A 19,461-nucleotide genomic window follows, 5' to 3' on the forward strand; every position below is an offset into this window, starting at 1 on the left:
GGAGCTGAGAAAGAAATTCTGTCTCAACTGCAGCACCACACAGAAACTGGTGCTGCTTAATGCAACCTGTTTGATACCGAACACAAGATTGCTGGTGCACAAAGCCTGAACACTTGGCTACTCATCATCTTGAACTGGCTTGGCTTTTGGAAGGACTCCACTGAAAGACAGGGAAAATAGAGAACAACCACGAGGTAAGAAAAGGTCTCTTGGACACTGTGAGGAAACTGAACTGTGGAATGATTCTAACAGTCTAAAGAAGTATGTGTTTTTTCTTTGGAGGCACATGGAAAACACCTCCTACTCTCCATTTGTCCTGTAGCCTGATGTTTTTGCAAAATAGCTCTTATTGACAAAAATATAGCATTCTCATGAAAATAAACTGCAGATGCAGTAGTGGTAACAGGAACTGAACCATGGAATCTGCCGAGTTGGAAGGGACCACCCAGTCCAGCTCCTTGCCCCAACAATCCCTCCCTGTCCAAACCCTCCCTGAACTCTGTCAGGTTTGGTGCTCTCACCACTGCCCTGGGGAACCTGTTCTAGTGCCCAACCACCCTCTGGGGGAAGAACCTTTTCCTGATACCCAAACTAAACCTGAAAACCCTGACCCACCTTCAGGTTTCAGGTCCTGTCAAGAGTGAAAAGATCAGTGCCTGCCCCTCATCTTCCCCTCCTGAGGATTTAGAAGACCCCAAGGAGTTTCCCCTCAGTCTCCTGCAGCTCCAAGTGCCCTCAGCCCCTAGGCCCCCTCCCCATCCTCACTGCCTCTCCAATTGCTTAATGCCCGTATCACCCTTTTGTTAAAGACAACGCTTTACACACCAATTCAGTACCCCTTGCCTGGGAAATCAACGTTAGAAATATTAACATTAAAAAAATACACAGTGCAAATTACATAACGATAAAAAAATTGCTTAAACCAATGTTACAATTTGCTGATTCTATCCAGAAGAAAGATAAGACATATCCCCAAGCAGTTCCCCAAACCAGGATGAAATGGTACAGTCTCAAAGCAATTAAACAGCACAAAATTCTGTTTCCCACATAGGAGTTACCAGTTTACTCTGACCATCACTGGTTTGGAAAATTAATGAAAAAATAAGAATTTTTGTTATTTCAGCACGAGCAACTACTACCAGCAAAGGCATGCTGCACATCTGATTAACTTTTTAACAATTAGGAGCTCTGACATGTGAACAGATAAAAAGCAGAAAAGTCAAAACCCAGGTTTAGTAAGGCAGGTAATGGAATGTGCTGTTATGTGTAAGAAATGTTCCTTCAAATGCTGCAATACTTTAAATGCCAGCTCTTGGCAGTACTGAATTGTTCAATCTTATAAACAGATGATGTGTTTTAGTGACACACTTTCCTTCTGAAACTCAAGGACTCAAAGGTGAACAAAATTTATGAGCAAAAGTTGGGCTGAATAGTGTCTACTCACAAGAAAAGCCACAACTTATTAGTGACACAATACTTTAGACATAGGTATCAGTGTTGCACATGTTCTTCAGCTATATTAAAAACAATACTCAACATAAAAATTGTCTTCGGCCGAACTAACAAACTACACAACAGCCTCCTGCATCAAGTAAATAATAAAAAAAAAAATATCCCCTGCAAGAGTCAGCACAGAAAAACTCCAGATCTTCTGAAAGCTGAACATCATCTCACTGCACACAGGAGGAGGAGGACAGAAACAAGAACTGCAAAGTAAAGGGTTTATATCTCCATGTACAGTCTACAGACCTTTGAAGGGAACACAGCTCAGTAAAATCTCACTACTCTGAAGGCTTTCAGTTGTGTTTGTCTGCAAACAAAAAGATTCATGGAACTTAGGTGTGTGTCTAATCACGGAAAATGTTCAGACAGAACAGATTGGAAGCTCAAGTCACCACTGGAATACAAAGATTAAAAATACTGCAGAAATCTGAAGCATACATTGCTCAATACTGCTTATTTACAAAGTTGTTATTCAAAGGTCACTGACCACTAAAATTATTTCACAAACTAATCTGTTTTTACAGGTCTTAATCCTATAAATACTGTTTTTGTCAATACACTGCCACATTAAGAATATATGATAATTTATATCAAGACTAAAATTATTCTGTTTTTTCTGTTCATGTGTAGTAAAGAGCACTGCTCACCTGATGACTTTGTGTACTCCAGCAAATTAAATGAGAAGTATTTGGTTAAAACACACAGCCTTAACTCCTAAACCTAACATATGACTAAAAACACTTCCTAAGGTGACGCAGAGCTCTTATCTAGAAAAATCTTAACTGTTTCTGAGGACTCAGCAAACAAGTAGCAGGACAATGAAAAGTCTTTCATGCTGTTAAATTTAGCTAAGAATTATCTCCTGTTCTTCAGCATCAAGTATTCCCCGTGCTCTGAAAACAAGAAGCCACGGGATTACAAGAAAGCCTCATTTAACATGTTTTTATAGAGACTCTGCTATCAAGAACATTACTAGTAACTAAAAGATCTCCAAATCGTGGGCATTATCAATTTCAATAGTGTCCTCAGGTTCCATCTTTGCCTCGTGGTGCCCTTCCTGCAGGTCCTCCAGGGAAGCCAGAGCCTCGTTTGTGTCACTGGCAAAAGTCTCACGGGATGCATCATCATATTCCTGCAGGTTAAGCCCCTTGATGGCCTTCTTCATCTTCTTCCCCAGAACTTGTATCCTCCTCTTCTTGGCAGCTTTCTTGTTTTCATACTCCTTCTGGTTTTCCAGATAGAATATTTCCTTGAAAGAAAAGAAGTAAACAGCAAATTATATTTGCATATTCATTTTACTTGTATTTCCTAAAAAAAGGTGAAGTAATAAAAAGAAAATACTTAAGATACTTAAGTATCTTAGTTAAATATTAAGTAAGCCACTTGTTATTGAGAGCAGAAGTGTGAGAAAAGACTGCATTTAAGGAAAAGGGGTAGAACAGAGTATTTACTTTCTATTAGTGTAAAGTGATCAGCCTTGCAACTTTTAAAAATTTTTTCTGACCACTGCAAGCTTTGGAAGGATGTTGGAGTTTTAGTTTCCTTTCTCTTTTTCTTTTCTTCAAACAATTTCAATGTTGACACAAAGATGATTTTTTTCTCAATTCCCAGTACCAGACTCTGGAAAGGTTTACAGAATTACCTGTACCCACCTATAAGCAAAATAAAAACTCTAACAAAAACTCTTTTAATAAAGTAGCATACGCCACAAGAAAAAAAAAAAAAGTTGGTATTTTCTACGCTAAGTTAAAAGATCTCAGAGAAATAGTATTTACAAGCTTACAAAACTGATTTAAAGAGCACCACAGATGAGCCCAGTGAGCAATTCAGATTAGGTTGAGACCATCAACTTTAATGAGAAATTCTGCCTGGTGCCACAGTTGAGAGTATAAGTATACAGGACAAAAATATTCTGCTGGGAGACCTGCACTCAATCCATGCACAATGACACAAAGCTCCAAGGGGAGAAACACAATGTGGACAGCTTTGCTGTAAAGAAAAGAAATCTACAAACCAGGAAAATCTGACATTTACCTCTGCCAGACTCTACAACCTCATCTTCCTCAACAGGTTTTTGAGACTGGCAACACGCAAAAATGAGCTCTCCCTGCTTAGCTAATGGCAATTTAATAATTTTTGAGTAGATTTTTTATCTTTTGCCTGTCTTTTGATTGTGAAAGCCTGGTTTCAATGGAATACACAGTTACATTTGTTAGAAGTTAGAGAGCTTCAGTCATGACATTTCTAGTAGGAAGACAAAACCCAAATGAGAATGTACATTTGAACTCCTGACATTTTTACCTTGATTTTTTCTTCTTTGATGCTCGGTGTGTTCTTCAGCAGGTTTAAATAAACACCCCCAGGTGTTCTTCTCCGGGTGCCATTCTTAATAGGGAGAGAGGAAATTAGGAATAGCAAGCTTAATGCTAAGTTTTGACAAAAAAATAGCCCTAAGGCAACACTCAGTGTTGAGGCAGAATAAAGCCAATTTCAGTTCTGGTGTGTCAAATACCAGATGAAAATAACCTTGGCTGTGTCTCATTTGTGACTGAATTAGTCATATGAACGTCAACAATCAGCCTGCTAAATCTGGACAGGAAAATAATGAAATTACAAAAAAATTCCCTTAGAATATAATGTTAAATTGTTAAAACTACACACTAACCCTGATTTTGGTAGTGAAGAAACAAAATACAAACAATATTCTAACTACTCTCACAGCTATCTGCAACAAGTTATGCAGTAGGTTAAAAACTCAGAGCATTCCTAACACATAGGCCCAGTAAATTGTCTGAAACAAATATAACAAAATTATGTTAATCCCAGGCTTTTTTTATAATTTTCTGTGCTCAGCAATGCTACAACTTGAAAAATGCTGCAGGATTTTGCATTTCTGTTGAAAGCACTGGAAACACAACCTGTACTTTAAAATTCCTCCCCACCACATGTTTGACCCAGAAGTTTTCAGTGCAGCAACAGCAGTGCATGGAAAGGGCTCAGCTTTGAAACCTCTGTAAATTACAAGTGCTAATTATTATTATTATTCAATTAAAATTTGCAGTATAAAACGCTGCTTTTACTCCAGAAAAAAGTGGATGATACCAGTGCAAAGTGTGATGCTTTCCTGATAAATAATGTACTGTATAATCTAAAAATTCCAAGAGGGATGGTCAGGTTTTAAGTAGGCTCTTGAAACAGCACATGTGAACATCTTTTTATCACCTGCATTTCATGGTGCCTTTTGTGATCTGCCTTCTTTCAAAGGGTATACTCTGATCTGCTCCCAAAGCAACCTGTGCCACCAGGAGTTGCGTCCCTTCATCTCCTCTGTTAAACACTTTTTAATTTAACTTTAAAGACAATGGAATGCTTCTAACACAACTAGCTAGCTGGAATTTGTTGCCTTTTGTTTTTTGAAAGAGGAAGGTGATTTTTTCTGTTTTGTTTTGTTTTTTATTTAGTTTATTCGGGGGTTTTTTTGATTGTGCTCCCCTACTTGTTTTTTGCCTCCTCTCTACTTCCAAGTGATGGAGCTTAAAAATTGTAATCAAGTGAAAGCAATTCCTCATTCTTGCCCACTTTTTCCTCATCCACAGCTTTCCTTACCCACCATGTTTTTTGCACTGAGGCTCATTATTTAACAAGAACAATAACAGACAACCTAACCAAGGAGTATAGGGTTTTTCAACACTATTTTAAACAGAAAGCAGTGCTCAGCTTTGCTCTCCTGAAACACAATCCAGTGGTTCCCTAATAAAGCTAACAGTTTTCCTTTAGGGAGTTATTCTGAAACTGGGATGTTGAAAATGCTGGGTTTTATCCAAACCTGAGGATCCTTCATCCTCAAGGGTGAGGGAAAGATTCCAAGGAGAGGCACAGTAACAGACACAACATTATCCCTGCAAGTCAGACACCAGTGTCTGCACAAGAACCTGGGTAATTTCCAGGTTCATTCATCTTACTGTTTGCTCAAATCCTGCTGGAAGGTTACACAGATCATTTTTTTAGGGGTTACACACATTATTTTTTTATGTTTATTAGGGGAGTCTCATGGCAAGGGGAGGCCACAAAACTCCAGGAGAACATGTCCAGCACGAGAAGCTTGTGTGAAAATTCTACAAGTGTGAAAATTCCACAAGTGAAGAGCTGCTGCCCTGCCCATCCCTGGCAAACCCACAGGATGACATTTTCCTTACCACGATGAACAGTCCACCGTTCTGCTCTACTTCAGCTGTTTCCATCAGCAGCTCGATGGCTTTTCTCTTCCCAATTATTTTCACTACTCGAGCAATTAAGTCTTTCTTTGGCTCACAAAGTCTGAACAGACAGAGGAAAGATAAAAATAAAAAAGAGGTACATTTATTGTCAGGATAATTCCTTGAGTATAACCGACTGTGGAACTTCCACAATGAATAATTCATTTTGTGCAGAAGAGTCCATGCATTCAAATGTGTTTAAATGGTTTACTGAATCAGATTTCAAAATACTGTGCTTCTGAACTTGCTTCAATGAAAATGCCTTGAGTGGTTATTTTCCTTCGAGTGACATGTGAAGTATCAAACCAAATACGAAACTGCAAAGACGTGCATAAACCTCTGAAATCAAAATATAAAAGCTTCTTGTGCATTTAACAGTTAAAATTAACTTTTTACAGTTCAATCAGCAACTGAACAAAACAGGAAGTATAAAGTTCCCCTGTATCATGTGCCATTTCAGTCAAACCTACATAACAAAGAAGAAATCAGTTTATTGACTGATCTACAATAATCTACAAAAAGCAAACAAAACAACAAAAAAATTACACTACAGCAGAACCCTACCGATACAGCTCAGTGCCACTGCTACTACAATTAAAAAAAAGAGGCTTCTGCCCTATTTCAATGAAGCTGTATACAACAAAAAGGAGTTTATTGCAAGAAATATGTTTAAACTTTTCAAATTAAGAAATGAGGAACTACCCAGAACTATTAACAGCATTAATAACTAATTGCTGTACTAATACCACATGTATAAAAACAACTATGACCAATAAACCCAAGTTTTATTTAAATGTCAAGCTGTCAGTAAATCATTTAAGTCTTATTTCTCATTTAATGTAATTTTCTTCCCTTGCACCACTTTAAAGAGGAGCATGGCAGTTTAACTCCATCCAAAACACTGCACTGCCCAAGTTATCTAGTTTCAAGGGTTTAGAACAGATTTTTTTGGTGACCACAGCGTGTGTGCATTAGTGTCAAACTCGAAACAACCACTGGGTATTTCCCAAAAAAAGCCACTACTAAATCTGTATAATGAGAAGCAGTATTTTTCCTTGCCCTGCTCCTAAATAACAAACTACCCTAGTGGCTTTGTAAATAAAAATATAATAATTCGAAGAAACGGGCAGTATTATTTGGATGTTTCTGCAAGATCACCAGCCACAGTGATGCATTTTTATCCCAGGACTTTGGAAATGCTTTTTGTCATCTTTATGCCTTGAGAAGGCTGACCTAGAACAGAGTCTAGACAGAGTTAAAGAATAAAGTAGGGATTTATTAAAAGGCCTCAATGGATCCACCTTGGGCAGCACAAGAGCTCAGCCAGGGCCACACCCCAGGTAAAGGCAAAATGGTCACAAAAATGGACAACCAGGCACAGGGTCTCAAACTTTTATAAGCTCTGCTCCATTTGCACATTGAAGTTAATTTTCCAATTACAGCTCCAGCCCGTAAGTCCCATCCTGCTTGTTTTTCTTTCTTCATTCCACTGCTCATAATGCTGTTGGGCCTGAGATTTGCATCACCTGTCCTTGGTCCCCAGCTAGAGCAGCAATTGTTCTGTCTCCCTACTCTGTGAAGAGAGCTCACCATCCCCTAACACGAAGCTCAGAAGAACACACTAAAGCAGCACTAAAGAATCTGAGAAATATAAAAGCCAAAACCTGAGGCATCAATCCACTGTGACACCTCATTTAGCAGCAGGGGAACTTTCCCCCCACTTCTTTCTAGCAACCACCAATACTTAGTGAAGATGCACCATTTTTTAACTCACCGATAAGCAATCTCATCTGCCACTTTCTCCTCCGAATCTTCCTCTGTGATCTCATACCTTCCCTTGTATTTCATCTCCTGCCTTTCCCCCAGTCTGTCTTTCACGGGCCTCTTCCGTTTGAGGAAGCCCTGCCCGTTCTCCTCCTCTGCTGGACACGTCTTCTTGTCATCGTGCATGTATTCATCCAGCTCCTTATCCAAAGTCTCTGCCTCCTTCTGCTGGGCTTCCTTCATCAGCTTTTTAGCCAGCAAGTAGTTGTAAGTCTCAGACTGCCTGCTCCTGTCAATTGAACCGTCCATGCCCAGAATCCCAAGCTCGGTCGCCACCGCATCCTGGTTCTGCTCCTGGAGCACGGCGCCCCAGATGTTGTTGACCTTCTTCCCACGCACAGCAGTCTGTTTTTGGTGGCTCTGGCTGAGCTGGAAGGGCTCGGGTTTGGCAGAGGAGAAGTTGAAGCATTTCTGCCTCTTCCTCTTCCACAGGCAGCCGTCGTCGTCGGAGTCGGAGCCGCTCTCCTCGCTGGAGTCCAGGCTCTTGGTGGTCCTGTAAGGAACACTGGGAGCACAGGATGAGAGGCTGCTCTGGAAGGGCCTGCAGGAATCACTGCCAGCGTGCAGCTTCTGCAATCAAAAAGCAAATTGAAACCCATTATTAATGAAAATTAGAAGACCTATCAAGTCATCCATTAGCTAAAATATGTAATTCAGGCTCTTGTGGCCAAGCAGACCTCCATGAGCATCTCCTGGGCCACAGCACAGGAGCATCCTTTGAAACTGCTGCATTTTGAGTGCATGAGCATGAAACAGAGCACGGCTGACACAGAAAAACATCAGGAGCTGCCCTTCCCCTTGAGGCAAACTTCGCTGAGCAAAAGTTACCACAGAACTGGAAAAGCGGTGAATATGCGCAAACGGGGCAGGACGCACAGCAGGCTCTAAGAACAGGAAAATACCAGAACAACACAGCAACTAAACAGAACTTTGTGTAACATCAGAGATGTTAATAATCTCTCTGCAGTTTTCAGTGAGAAGACCAAATGACCAAAAAATATACCCCAAAATCAAACCCACAATACTGGGATGGTGCTCAGACTAAGTGTGTTCTGTGATCCCTCAGTCACGACAGCACATGACCAACTTGGGGACAGCAGAACCTTTACAGAACCACCCACTTTTCCTCCTTTAAACCAACAAGACACCACGGTTTAACTATGTCTTATGAATTAGAACAAACATCCCCCCCACCAAAAAATCATTCCACTGATATACAAATATTCAAGAAATGCTTTTACTCCTAATTCCTTGACTGAGTTTTTAATATAAAGTTATATGCTGTCCCATTATCTTTCAAAATAAGATCTCTTTCTTCACTTTCAGGTGAAATGAAAATTCTTTCTTTAGTCTTACTGTTTTCATCGACACGGTGCTGTTTCTTCTTTCTCCAGTCAGAAAAGGGAAGTATTCAACTTACCATGTTATGAAATATAAACTTTTAACTTCAAGTGTAATGCAACAACCCCAAACACAGCATCAATAAAAAAAGACTGAACATTTCTGTAAAAAACATCTTCTGCGCTTCATTTCTCAGGCTACATTGCAGAGATCAAAATAACTGGAGAAAATAAAATTTGTTATGCATACAGTGTCACACACTGATCTTTGAAATCTTTGTCTGTACACTGCTGTGAATACCTCACACTCTTAGTAAAAATTCCTCACAGATTAAGTTCCTCATATCCTCTGAGAATCACAAACTGGTTTAGGTTGGAAGGGATCTTAAATCCCATCCAGTGCCATCCTGCCATGGCAGGGACACCTCCCACTGTCCCAGTGTCCAGCCTGGCCTCAGGCACTGCCAGGGATGCAGGGGCAGCCCCAGCTGCTCCGGGCACCCTGTGCCAGGGCCTGCCCGCCCTGCCAGGGAACAATTCCTCATTGCCAAGATCCCGGCCAGCCCTGCCCTCTGGCACCGGGAGCCGTTCCCCGGCCGCCGTCCCCGCGGCCCTCGGCAATCGTCCGTGTCCGTCTTTGCCGCGGCCCCTCCGGGCCCCGCGAGGCCGCCCCGAGCTCAGGCCAGAGCTTCTGGTGCCCAGGTGAGCGATGGCGGCTGTGGCAGCCTTTGGTGCCAGCAGAGCCGCTCCATCCCTGTGCCCGTGCCGGAGCCCCCTCTGGCCTGGCTAGAGCTTCTCCCTGTCCTGGGGACTTCGGGCTGGTGGCGGAGGGGACACAACGGGGACATAGAGAGAGACAAGGGGACAGTGCTGGCCTCTCTACCCAGGCACGAAGAGCCGCGGGGTGCTGGTGCTGACAGCCGGCAGCGCTCGGGGCTCTCCTGCGCGCTCCCCCGGCCGCTCGCCCTCACGGTCGCCGCTGCCCCCATTGTTCCCGTGCACCACGCGGGGAGGCCCCGGCGGTACCGGGGAGGGACAGCCACCAAGGCAGGGACAGCCAGCCACCAACGCAGCGACAGCCACCAGCGCAGGGACAGCCAAGCCAGCAGCCCCGGGAGAGGCCAACAAGCCCCGGGAGAAGCCAGCAGCCCGGGAATGAGCGCCCCACGGCGCCAAAACCCCCTGAGGCGCGGCCTCCGCGGCCTTCCCGCACCGCTGTCCCCCCGGCCCGGCGCTCCCCGCCCGGCGCCCCGGCCGCCGCCCGCCCTCACCTGTCCGGGGGAGCCGGCGCCGGGCATGTCCGAGTCGGAGCCCGAGAGCTCGCCGTCCTCCACGTCGCCGTCCATGCTCCGCAGCTCCTGCGCCATGTCCCGGCGGAAGGGAGGAGCGCGGCGGCGGGGCGGGATAGCGCGTCCGTCCGGGGCCGGGCCGGCTGCGGCTCCTCCTTCCCGGCTCCTGCCCTGTGGAAATGTGTTGGGAAGGATGAAAGTTTGACAAGAAAGTCTCGCAGATATGTATGCTTGGCAGAAAGATTTTTAAATGTAGAGTCTGATGAAGGAATAGAGATGGAAGCAAGTTTTGATATGGAAGAAAAGAATTGCTGAGTTATTCTTACTGCATAACCAAGAAGGCAAAGGGTGTGTTAGTTAGAAGGGGTTTTTATGACTTAGAGCAAAGGATAAACCCACCTCAAACAAGATGTTTTTATCAAGCAGAAAGAGAGCACAGCAAACAAGCCAGCAAAGCTGCAAGTAGAAAAAAGGTCTCAGGATTTTCCACTGCAAGAAAACTGAAAAACAACTCCTAACTTAAACTGTAATGTACTAACTTTTAGTGATTGGAGAACAGTAACATGAATATGGTAATTATAGTAATGATAGGCTATAGATAACAAGGTGTAGATTGGTTCTACGGTATTAAGATGCTCAGCAAAGAAAAGTATATAAGGCATTGTAACCAAAAGAAAAGTATAGAATGCATTGTAACCAAAACCAAAGGGTCTCCAGGCCTGCCTGTAACTGGAGCTGACAGCTGTGGGCACAGCTCTGTCACTCACAGTCTTGGGCTGCTGTGACATCTTGGGTGCAATAAACTGCATTTTGGAGAGCCCCTGGAGCCCCACATCCCTCATTTCAGCTCTTACAGAAGTGCCTCATTTCGCCGGCTGGGGTCTCTGTACAAATCACAAACGGGACAGGGCTGCTGAGGAGCTGCCTCGAGCTCTTTGATTTTCCAGCATCAGTCTCATTCCATGGCTATGGCAATGGGAAGATGCCAGCAGCTCACATCCCAGGCAGCAGACACAGAACTCAATGTCACAACTCACTTTATAAGATTTTTGACCAATCACACAAAGCAAAAGCACATTGACAGTAGTTCTATCCAGCCACTATAAGCACAGGTACCTTTGGTTAAACAATGCTTGCTTATTTCAAATACAATACCTGCTTGTGAGCCTTAAAACACAATGCACAGAGCTCCATTATTAAGCTTCAAACTTCCTAATATCTTGCCAGATAAACTTTTCTGTAGCTTGGGGAGTTATTCTAGACAAGGGTTAATACACACACCATTGTTCTATTTGTCCTTGCTTTTCTACAGTTTAAATAATTTTTCTGCTGACCAATCTCATGGCTTTAGCTCCCATCACAGTCCCGCTGTCTCTGGGGCCTGCCCTTTGCAGCTTTCCCAAAACCCTCTGGTTTTGTGGGTTCCCACACCTCATGGTGGAAGGAAGCAGGGTGTTATCGGCCTTACAGCGTGCCCCAGGTGGCTTGTGGGGCCCTGGGATGCTCGGCACAAGGGTTGAGGGGGTGTGGGATGTGAAGAGTTTAGTGTTTTTTGGAGTGGGATCTCGGTGTGAAAAATGCGTATTTTGTGATTGGATTTTCACAAGTATTAAAATGAATATTATATGTGTTGTGTTAGAAAGTAATGGTGTATTAATTCTCTTTAAGTAGTGTGGTAAATATAGTTTTAGTTTATAACAAAATGTTAAAATAGAAACTATGCTATGTAGGATACTTCTGTTGGAAAGAAAGGACTCACAGTGAGATAACAGCCACAGGACACCTGAATCTGTCAGAGAAAGGGAATTTATTGCCCCATTATCAGGAGAAAGGAACTTCTTCCCACCTTGCTCAACCCTAAAGATGCCGTTAGAATTAAGAGGAAGAAGCTGACACTGCCCAGACAGAATCCTGTGTTTGAATGGAATTTCTGCATCATGTATGAGGTGTATGAATATGCAACAGGGTATTGTTTTTAAGGGTTAATCCTCTGTTAACAGGTGTCCTTTTTTCCTGCTCTTATGCTGCCCAGAAAAGGTACCCAGATGTCCATAACTCCTTTTTTATTATTGTCTTATATTGTCCTAATTCAAATAGTCCAAATTATTATTACTCTAATTGCATTACTATTTTAGAACCATTTTCTTACTATTAAACTTTTAAAATTTTAAAAGCAAGAGATTGGTGTTTTTCACATTGGTGTATTTTCAAGCCGGATCAAAAGGAAGGAGGTTCCTTCTCGATGCATCCTGGAATTGATAAGCTTGAAGGATGTGATAAATAAAGGTGTGGAGAAGACAAGGCTATGAAGGAATTAATTATTGCATATAAATGTCTCCAAGGCAGTTCCTGCCTCTGTTCAGTGGTGCCCAGTGACAAGACAAGGAGCAATAGACTAAACAACAACATGAGGAAGAAATTCTTTCCTTGGAGGGGCAGAGCACTGGAATGGCTTCCCAGGAAAGTTGTGGAGTACCCGCCTCTGGAAGCACCCCAAATCTACCTGGATTTGTTCCTGTGTCACCTGGTGACCCAGCCTGGGCTGGATGAGCTCCAGAGATGCCTTGCAGCCCCAGCCATCCTGTGTTTCTGTTTTAGAAGAACAAAGAGGACTTAGCATCCCCCACTCAAGGACATCTGGGAGCTAAGAAGCTTTAAGCTGATGGTATTATTGCATGGTAATACCAGTGCTCGAGGTATTATTATTGATTGAGAGAAAAAAAACCAAATCCAAGCAGATGCCTCACAATTCTTCAGCACATACCAGCTGCTGGATAGGTACATTTTAACAAAAATAAAGCAGCACAGTCGATAAATTGCTCCTACTGGAAACATCTTGACTCCAGGGAAACAAATGTAGCTGTGATTTTCCTGAGAAGAGTTACATCACAGCTGGGCATTTATGGTCCTGGTGATGTGGCCCTGAACACCCAAAACATTTAAGGGTGCAGGTTTTCACTCCCACCATTAACAGGCCCATGCATGCACACTGTTTTCCCTTCATGCATTTTAGACTCTCTTACCTGAGGACTGCAAACCATCAGTGCCTCATTCAAATCCCTGTTCTAGTCTAATTGGATTTTCAGTGCTTGGACACTTAACTGCAATGAAAATCACTGGAAGCCACTTCTCGTAATCAATTAGCCATTCTCATTATCAGTTATCCAGTCAAGCCTTTGACATTTTTCTGCACCTTAGGATGGGTATTTTACTTAAAAATTTCACTCCTGGACTTAAATTTCTTATTGTCTTGACAAAGCTGAAGAAAGAGCAGGAACAATTAAAGCTCCTTCCCTGTTTGGTCCCTCAGGAAACTCATGTTGCAGTGCTTCACAATTATTCAAGAAACCCAGTGAAAATGAGACAAATTATAGTGTGCTTCTTTCTGTGCTGTTCTCACCTCATTTCCCATTGTGTTTAATCATGCATAGCACTGGTCACATCCTCTTCTGCCAAAAAGCTGGTTTTAATTTTATTTGCAAATAAATCATATCTCTGGGGTTTCGCTAGGTTACAGGGAGTTCCTGGGCTGAAGTTAAGGGAAACTGTGGGACAGGGAAAATGTAATCCTCCAGTAACTCACATGAAGGAGTTCTCTATGTCAGCATAACCTGTACATGGCACTGAGCAAAAACCACAAAGAAGCCACCACAACTTCCAGTTTAAGTTCAGAAGAATAATTCATTTGGGCACTTCTTAAAATATCCAGAAGCAGGCCCAGTAAGATAAATCAGATAACAGTGCAGTTTACTATAAAAAAAACCCCCAAAACTAAAAACAAAAAAGGAAAAGCCAGCTGATTCACAGCCCCATATCTTGATTTCCTAAATGAACATTCTGTATTGAGGCATGTCTTCCTATCTCCATCTTTAATGCAGCTGTAAAGAACATTTTGTTTTCTCACTTCAGGCATAGTAGGGATGGTAGGCAAGACCTTGGGAAAGAGCAGAGAAATTCTTGGTTAAACACTAATTTCAGTCAGGGTCTCCTTGATGTCCTTTTTTGCACACCTTCAGTTTTCCCCTTACCAAAACCAACTAAGCTGACAGAGAAAGCTTAAAAAACACCCTTTGATTGAGCATATCACCTTCAAAATATCACCTCCAAAAAAAATTTATTCTATTATATCATATTATCATATAATAATTAGACTCAAAAATCAGATAATCAAGTAGTTTATGCCAGCCTGCAGCTGCTCTCTGTTGTGTAACTGCAATTTTGTTTGAGTGGAGTCTCATCACTCTAGGTCCAGATAAGGCTCAGAAGATCCATCTCTGATTGCAGAATCTTCATTCTGAGAAGACAGAGTCCTGCTGACTTTGTAGCAAGTGCATTTCATGTCAATGGAAACAAAATGTGCAGTATTTTTAAAACCAAGTGGAATAAATGGTGGGAAATTAGTCCCTCCCTGCTCCAGTGGATGATTCCATACTTCTTGCAGCTGTGACTCACATTTACCATTTACTGGCTGCACAAATAGGGTGCACAAATTTCAGAAAATGTCACCAATTTGTTTGTGAAATCCGTAAATCATTCTGTTTTGCCTGCCTTGATGAGCAAGTCAAACAGATGGAGAATATTTATTTCAAGGTGTGCGTTTAATTAAAGCAACCAAGGTCGTCATGGCTTCTTCACCTCGTCACAAACTGAATTCACAAGAGAAAAGACTCTTAACTCCTCCAGGATTTTTTTTTCCTTTTCTTTTCTTTTCTTTTCTTTTCCTTTCTTTTCTTTTCTTTTCTTTTCTTTTCTTTTCTTTTCTTTTCTTTTCTTTTCTTTTCTTTTCTTTTCTTTTCTTTTCTTTTCTTTTCTTTTCTTTTTTTAAGAATCCAGTTGGTGGTGATAAAACTAAACAATTTGTTCAGCAGGCACAGTATGTCCCAAGCCCAGCAGGATGTTCACTTGGAAAGGGCATTATTCAGGAACACTTGTGCTCCTTAGGAGGGGCTGCGGGAACCTGATGCTTTTCATCTGTGCTTCCACTGCATGAAAGATAGGTTTAGTTTACCTAGAAACTTTTCAGATAATCACAGTTCTGTGCCATAAGCGTTCATCCTCCCACTCTGACTCCAGCACTGCAAATACCTGTTTTTAAAAGCCATGAATTCCTGAGATGTAGGCGGCGTGCCAGGGTGTTAACATCCTCAACGTGGCCTTGAAACAGAACAGCAGAAATGTTCTCAGTGCTTCCTTTTGCAACAGGATTTGTTCAATTGAATGCTTCTTGGTTTATGCAGCTAATCAAAACGCTTAAAAAAAAAGAAATACTCAAACCTACAAATATCAGTAACAAATACCTATGTTAAGAGAAGGCTTTTACAATGCCAGTTCGTGAAAATTAAACCCTTCTAGTGCATTTATAATATGCAATTGTGAAATCCCAGTGAAAATACAGTCCTTTACAGTGGTCATAAACTGAAGGAGACGAATGTGTACACAGGCACAAGAAGTGCATGTGAAGCCATCTCCTGGGTTTTCATAAGGAGAATTTTGAGGGTTTTAGATATAGAGGGGTAGAGGTGTTTGAATGTGGAGTGGTTTTTTGGTGGGGGTGCGTGGGGTCTATTAAATTTTCTAAATTGTCTTTTTGGGGGAGGGGGTGTTTTGTTGTTGCTGTTAATGTTTGTGGCTTTTTGTTTGGTTGGGGGTTTTTAATAATTTTTTTGTTTCTGACTGTCCTACTCTTTTACGATTAATTTGCAGGAAATTTAATTAATTCCACCAAGTCAAGCCTGTTTTGCCTGTAAAGTAGATAAATAATCTGTCTCCATCTTAATTTTTTCTATTTTCCTCACCTGTCTTTCCTGTGGAAGTGATAGAGCACTTGGGGGGCCAGCAAAGGTCAACCTACCACAGAAATCAATGTTAGTCCTAATCTCATGTAGAACTCTTACTTAATCACCAATTGGCAGTTTTTCTGTTTGCATTCAATATTTTCTTCCTGGCACATCTTTTATTATTATTCACAGCATTGCTGTCCTGTGTGACCCAAAGGCTGCATAAAAAAGAGTTTAATTGAAAAGTTTTACGAAACAGAAAGAAGTTCTGGAAAAACTTTTTCGCTTCAAATGTGCTCTCAAAAGTAAATGCTTGGTTTCAGTAAAGAGTTAGTAAAGGTTAATTGCGAACTGATAAAAATATGTCAGCAGGAAGGCAAAATAAGCCTTGTCACTATGTCAAAGAGTTTCACAGGCATTAATACAATCATTGTAGCATGTTAAAAAAAAGTATTAAACCTTTGCACTTGGAAATAGACAATTATTAACTCATTAAACAGAACTTGTAACAATGCTCACAAAGGCTGAGTCATTTATCAATAGCACAGATGTGCCACATTTAGGTGAAAGAGATCCAACAGGAAACAGATTGTAAAGTGCCAAAATATTTAATTTTTTCCCAGTGCATGCCAGTAAATCTAAAGCAACTAAGTGAAAGTAAAAATGTTGGAGGTTTTTGTTATGTTTTGTGTTGATTGCTCCCAAAGTAAATACTAATTTGGATTTCTGGTGCTTCATATTTAGGAGTATGTCAGACTGCCCAAGCCACAAAGTCTGATCTAAGCTGGAAGATGACACTGGGCTGTAGCATTCAGGGAGATAACAGAGCTGCTCCATGGATTTGCAGTTGTGAAAATGCGTTTTCGTACATATATATCACATCCAGTTATTCCATGATGAGGTGAGCCTCTGAGAAGAACCTGTAGTTTACTTTTGTCTCCCTCTGGAACAGAAAAATGAATCATGAAGTTAAAACGTTGCACTCCTTGAAAGAAAATTGTAATCTCCGTTGTTTTCTATTCCAGTGTGATTAGAGAATGAATGCATGTGTTTAAATTTTGTCAGCAAAATTTATTTTTATGAAAAGAAATGGTCTCCTGAGATTTTGTCACGGAGAAATAATAATTCCACAGCTCATATTACTGTGCATCTACAAAAAACCCAACTGGGATGACAGAGCAGCATCTCACTGCTGTAGATTGTAAGGTCTTGAAGTAAGGATTTTAGGGACAATGAAAACTTTGTAGACTTCTGTTCTCTTTCAACACTTTTTTTTCCTTTCCCCCCCCCCCCCCAAAGAATGCATTCTCAGTGAAAGGGGGATAGAAAAAGGAAGTTTTTATTGGTTTTCCAGCTATACATCTTACTTTATACTGAAACACTTATTTTGATAATGATGATGATAATGAATAATAATGAAAATAATAATAATGATGATGAAAATAAGAATAAAAATGATTATGATAATAATAGTATAGTACTACAATATTTTTTTCTAATTAATTGAGATTAATTCTAACAACAATATATTGACCCAAACAGAATTTTTTTTTCCATCCTAGCCATGGACAATCAAATCTACTTATTGTATATTCACTAACAAAACCAGCCTGGCCGCTCAGAGCTATTCAGAAGTGAAAGTTTTGTTATCTCTTTTAAACCATTATCCCCATTACAGGGATCTCCATGCAGAATTTTTTTGGGTAAACCAGCAGGGGCTAATTGTTCACTCACTGTTTACTCTGATGTAAAAGGCAACAACAGCAAAAGGTGATTTTGCAATGCATAGAAACAAATAAGTAAATAAGTTAAATGTCTGTTATAATTTTTTTCTTCTCCTCCACCTGTTTTCATCCCAGCCTGGGATGAGTTATGAGGCGAAAACCTTTTGAGGAGGTCACATCTGCAGTTGTTGTTCTGCTCCCCTCCTCTGATCTCCCTGGCAGCCTGGGGTGAAGGGCAGCTCCTGTGCAAGGCCCGCTGTACAGAATGCCATGTTCCAGGGCTGTGAAAAAGGAAAAAACCCAAAAAAGCAGCTTTATTCATGTCAGGGTCTCTCAAGCATTATTGAGTGTGCTCACAAGAGCAGATGTTGCTTGGCGCTGGCCTTGAGATGAGAACATCAAGAGCTCTGGTAAATGAGCTGCCACTTTTACAGGCACAGCAGCTTGATTTCCTCAAAGGTATGGGTGAGAAATAAGAACATTTCCAGTGTCAGGCAGGGTAATGTCCTTGCATGAGCTGCAGAGCCATCCAGAGCTTGATTATAAGAATATAAATATTTTGATTATTGGAGAGAAGGAAAGATTGTGCTACTCCCTTTAATTTATTAGTCTCAATAAGTTTTTGTTATTTCTGTCAGAGACTGCAGACAGAGGAGGCGGCTGAGTGAGAAATCTGAAACAAAGAGTTTTAAATCTCACAGCAAAAAGCTGTTAGATGAACATTACTAATAAAACAAATTTAGTTAAAATTGGGAATTTGTTCACTGTAAATATTTTCAAAAACCCAGCCATTTTCAGGCATTTATTTACAGTAAAACATGCAAGATTTTTTATAGACACTACCAAAGGTCTGCCTATTGAATGATGGCATAAGTTATTTGTGTGTTTTAATTACTACCAAAAGATCTCATCTACCTTTGTTTAATGGATACCCCAAGTTTTGTACAGATAAACGGTAAATTTTCAGTCCAACTTAGACCAATACCATAATTAAGTTTTCTGTGGTGTACAAACCCCTGAAGTGGTTCCCCTATTGCACCTACAGTGTATTAATCAAGTTTTCTGGGGTGCATAAGCCTTCAACTCCTCAACTCTCTCAAGATACCTTTCCTGTTTGATGACATCTAATTCATCTCTGGTTATATGGTGACCATTAAAACACTCTTTTCTGAATTTTGTTCTTCAGCTATTGATTGAGTTTTAGGGGGTATGGGTCCTTGGAGTTCCTTTCTGAAGGTGCAGTGAGGTAATTTATCAGGATTTTCTACTTTCAGCCAACACAGATCTAAATCAAAACCAGCTAAAATTACAGTCAAATATTTCTTAACTAATTAGACGTAGATATTTACTTAAAAAAACCCAAAACACCAAACTCCTGTCTAACTAAGATGTAACTTTCTGTCCAGTCAGGTTCATTTTTGCACTGATCTTCCACCATCTCTGTTTTACACAGAAATTGAGCAGTCCAACAGTCTTTCCTACCTGATACGTTTATGCAGCTTGAAAATAAATTTACAACCTGCTCGTAAGGTTTGAGTAGCTGCAAAGAGGAAACACTTTTTGTATCAAATTCCCTAAATAAATACATTTAGTGTTTAGTGTTTTCTACCTTAGAAACACACAGGTTTTCTGTGTGTATGTATGGGGTGGTGGGTGAGCTGAAATCAAGTAGCAGAAAAGAGTGTGGGATAATCACACAGCTTTTAGCTACACAGATTTATCTCTTCTATCTATAAACAGTGTAATAA

At 41.1% G+C, this 19,461-nt stretch overlaps 1 protein-coding gene across 1 annotated transcript; it reads right to left on the reverse strand.

The window, feature by feature from the left end:
* Nucleotides 1-899: 899 nt before the first annotated feature.
* Nucleotides 900-10,309, reverse strand: PHAX (phosphorylated adaptor for RNA export). The gene is made up of 5 exons (XM_054284639.1): nt 10,195-10,309; nt 7,534-8,153; nt 5,700-5,820; nt 3,805-3,888; nt 900-2,752 (listed from the first exon to the last, which is right to left on the reverse strand). Exons 1-5 carry the CDS (start codon nt 10,288-10,290, stop codon nt 2,483-2,485), a joined length of 1,191 nt encoding a protein of 396 aa, XP_054140614.1. The 5' UTR covers nt 10,291-10,309; the 3' UTR covers nt 900-2,482.
* Between the last annotated feature and the right edge of the window lie 9,152 nt (nt 10,310-19,461).

This window comes from Melozone crissalis, unplaced genomic scaffold (assembly GCF_028551555.1).
Source record: "Melozone crissalis strain CALT ecotype California unplaced genomic scaffold, PUWL_Pcris_2 ptg000005l_1, whole genome shotgun sequence".
In the NCBI taxonomy this organism is placed as follows: domain Eukaryota; kingdom Metazoa; phylum Chordata; class Aves; order Passeriformes; family Passerellidae; genus Melozone; species Melozone crissalis.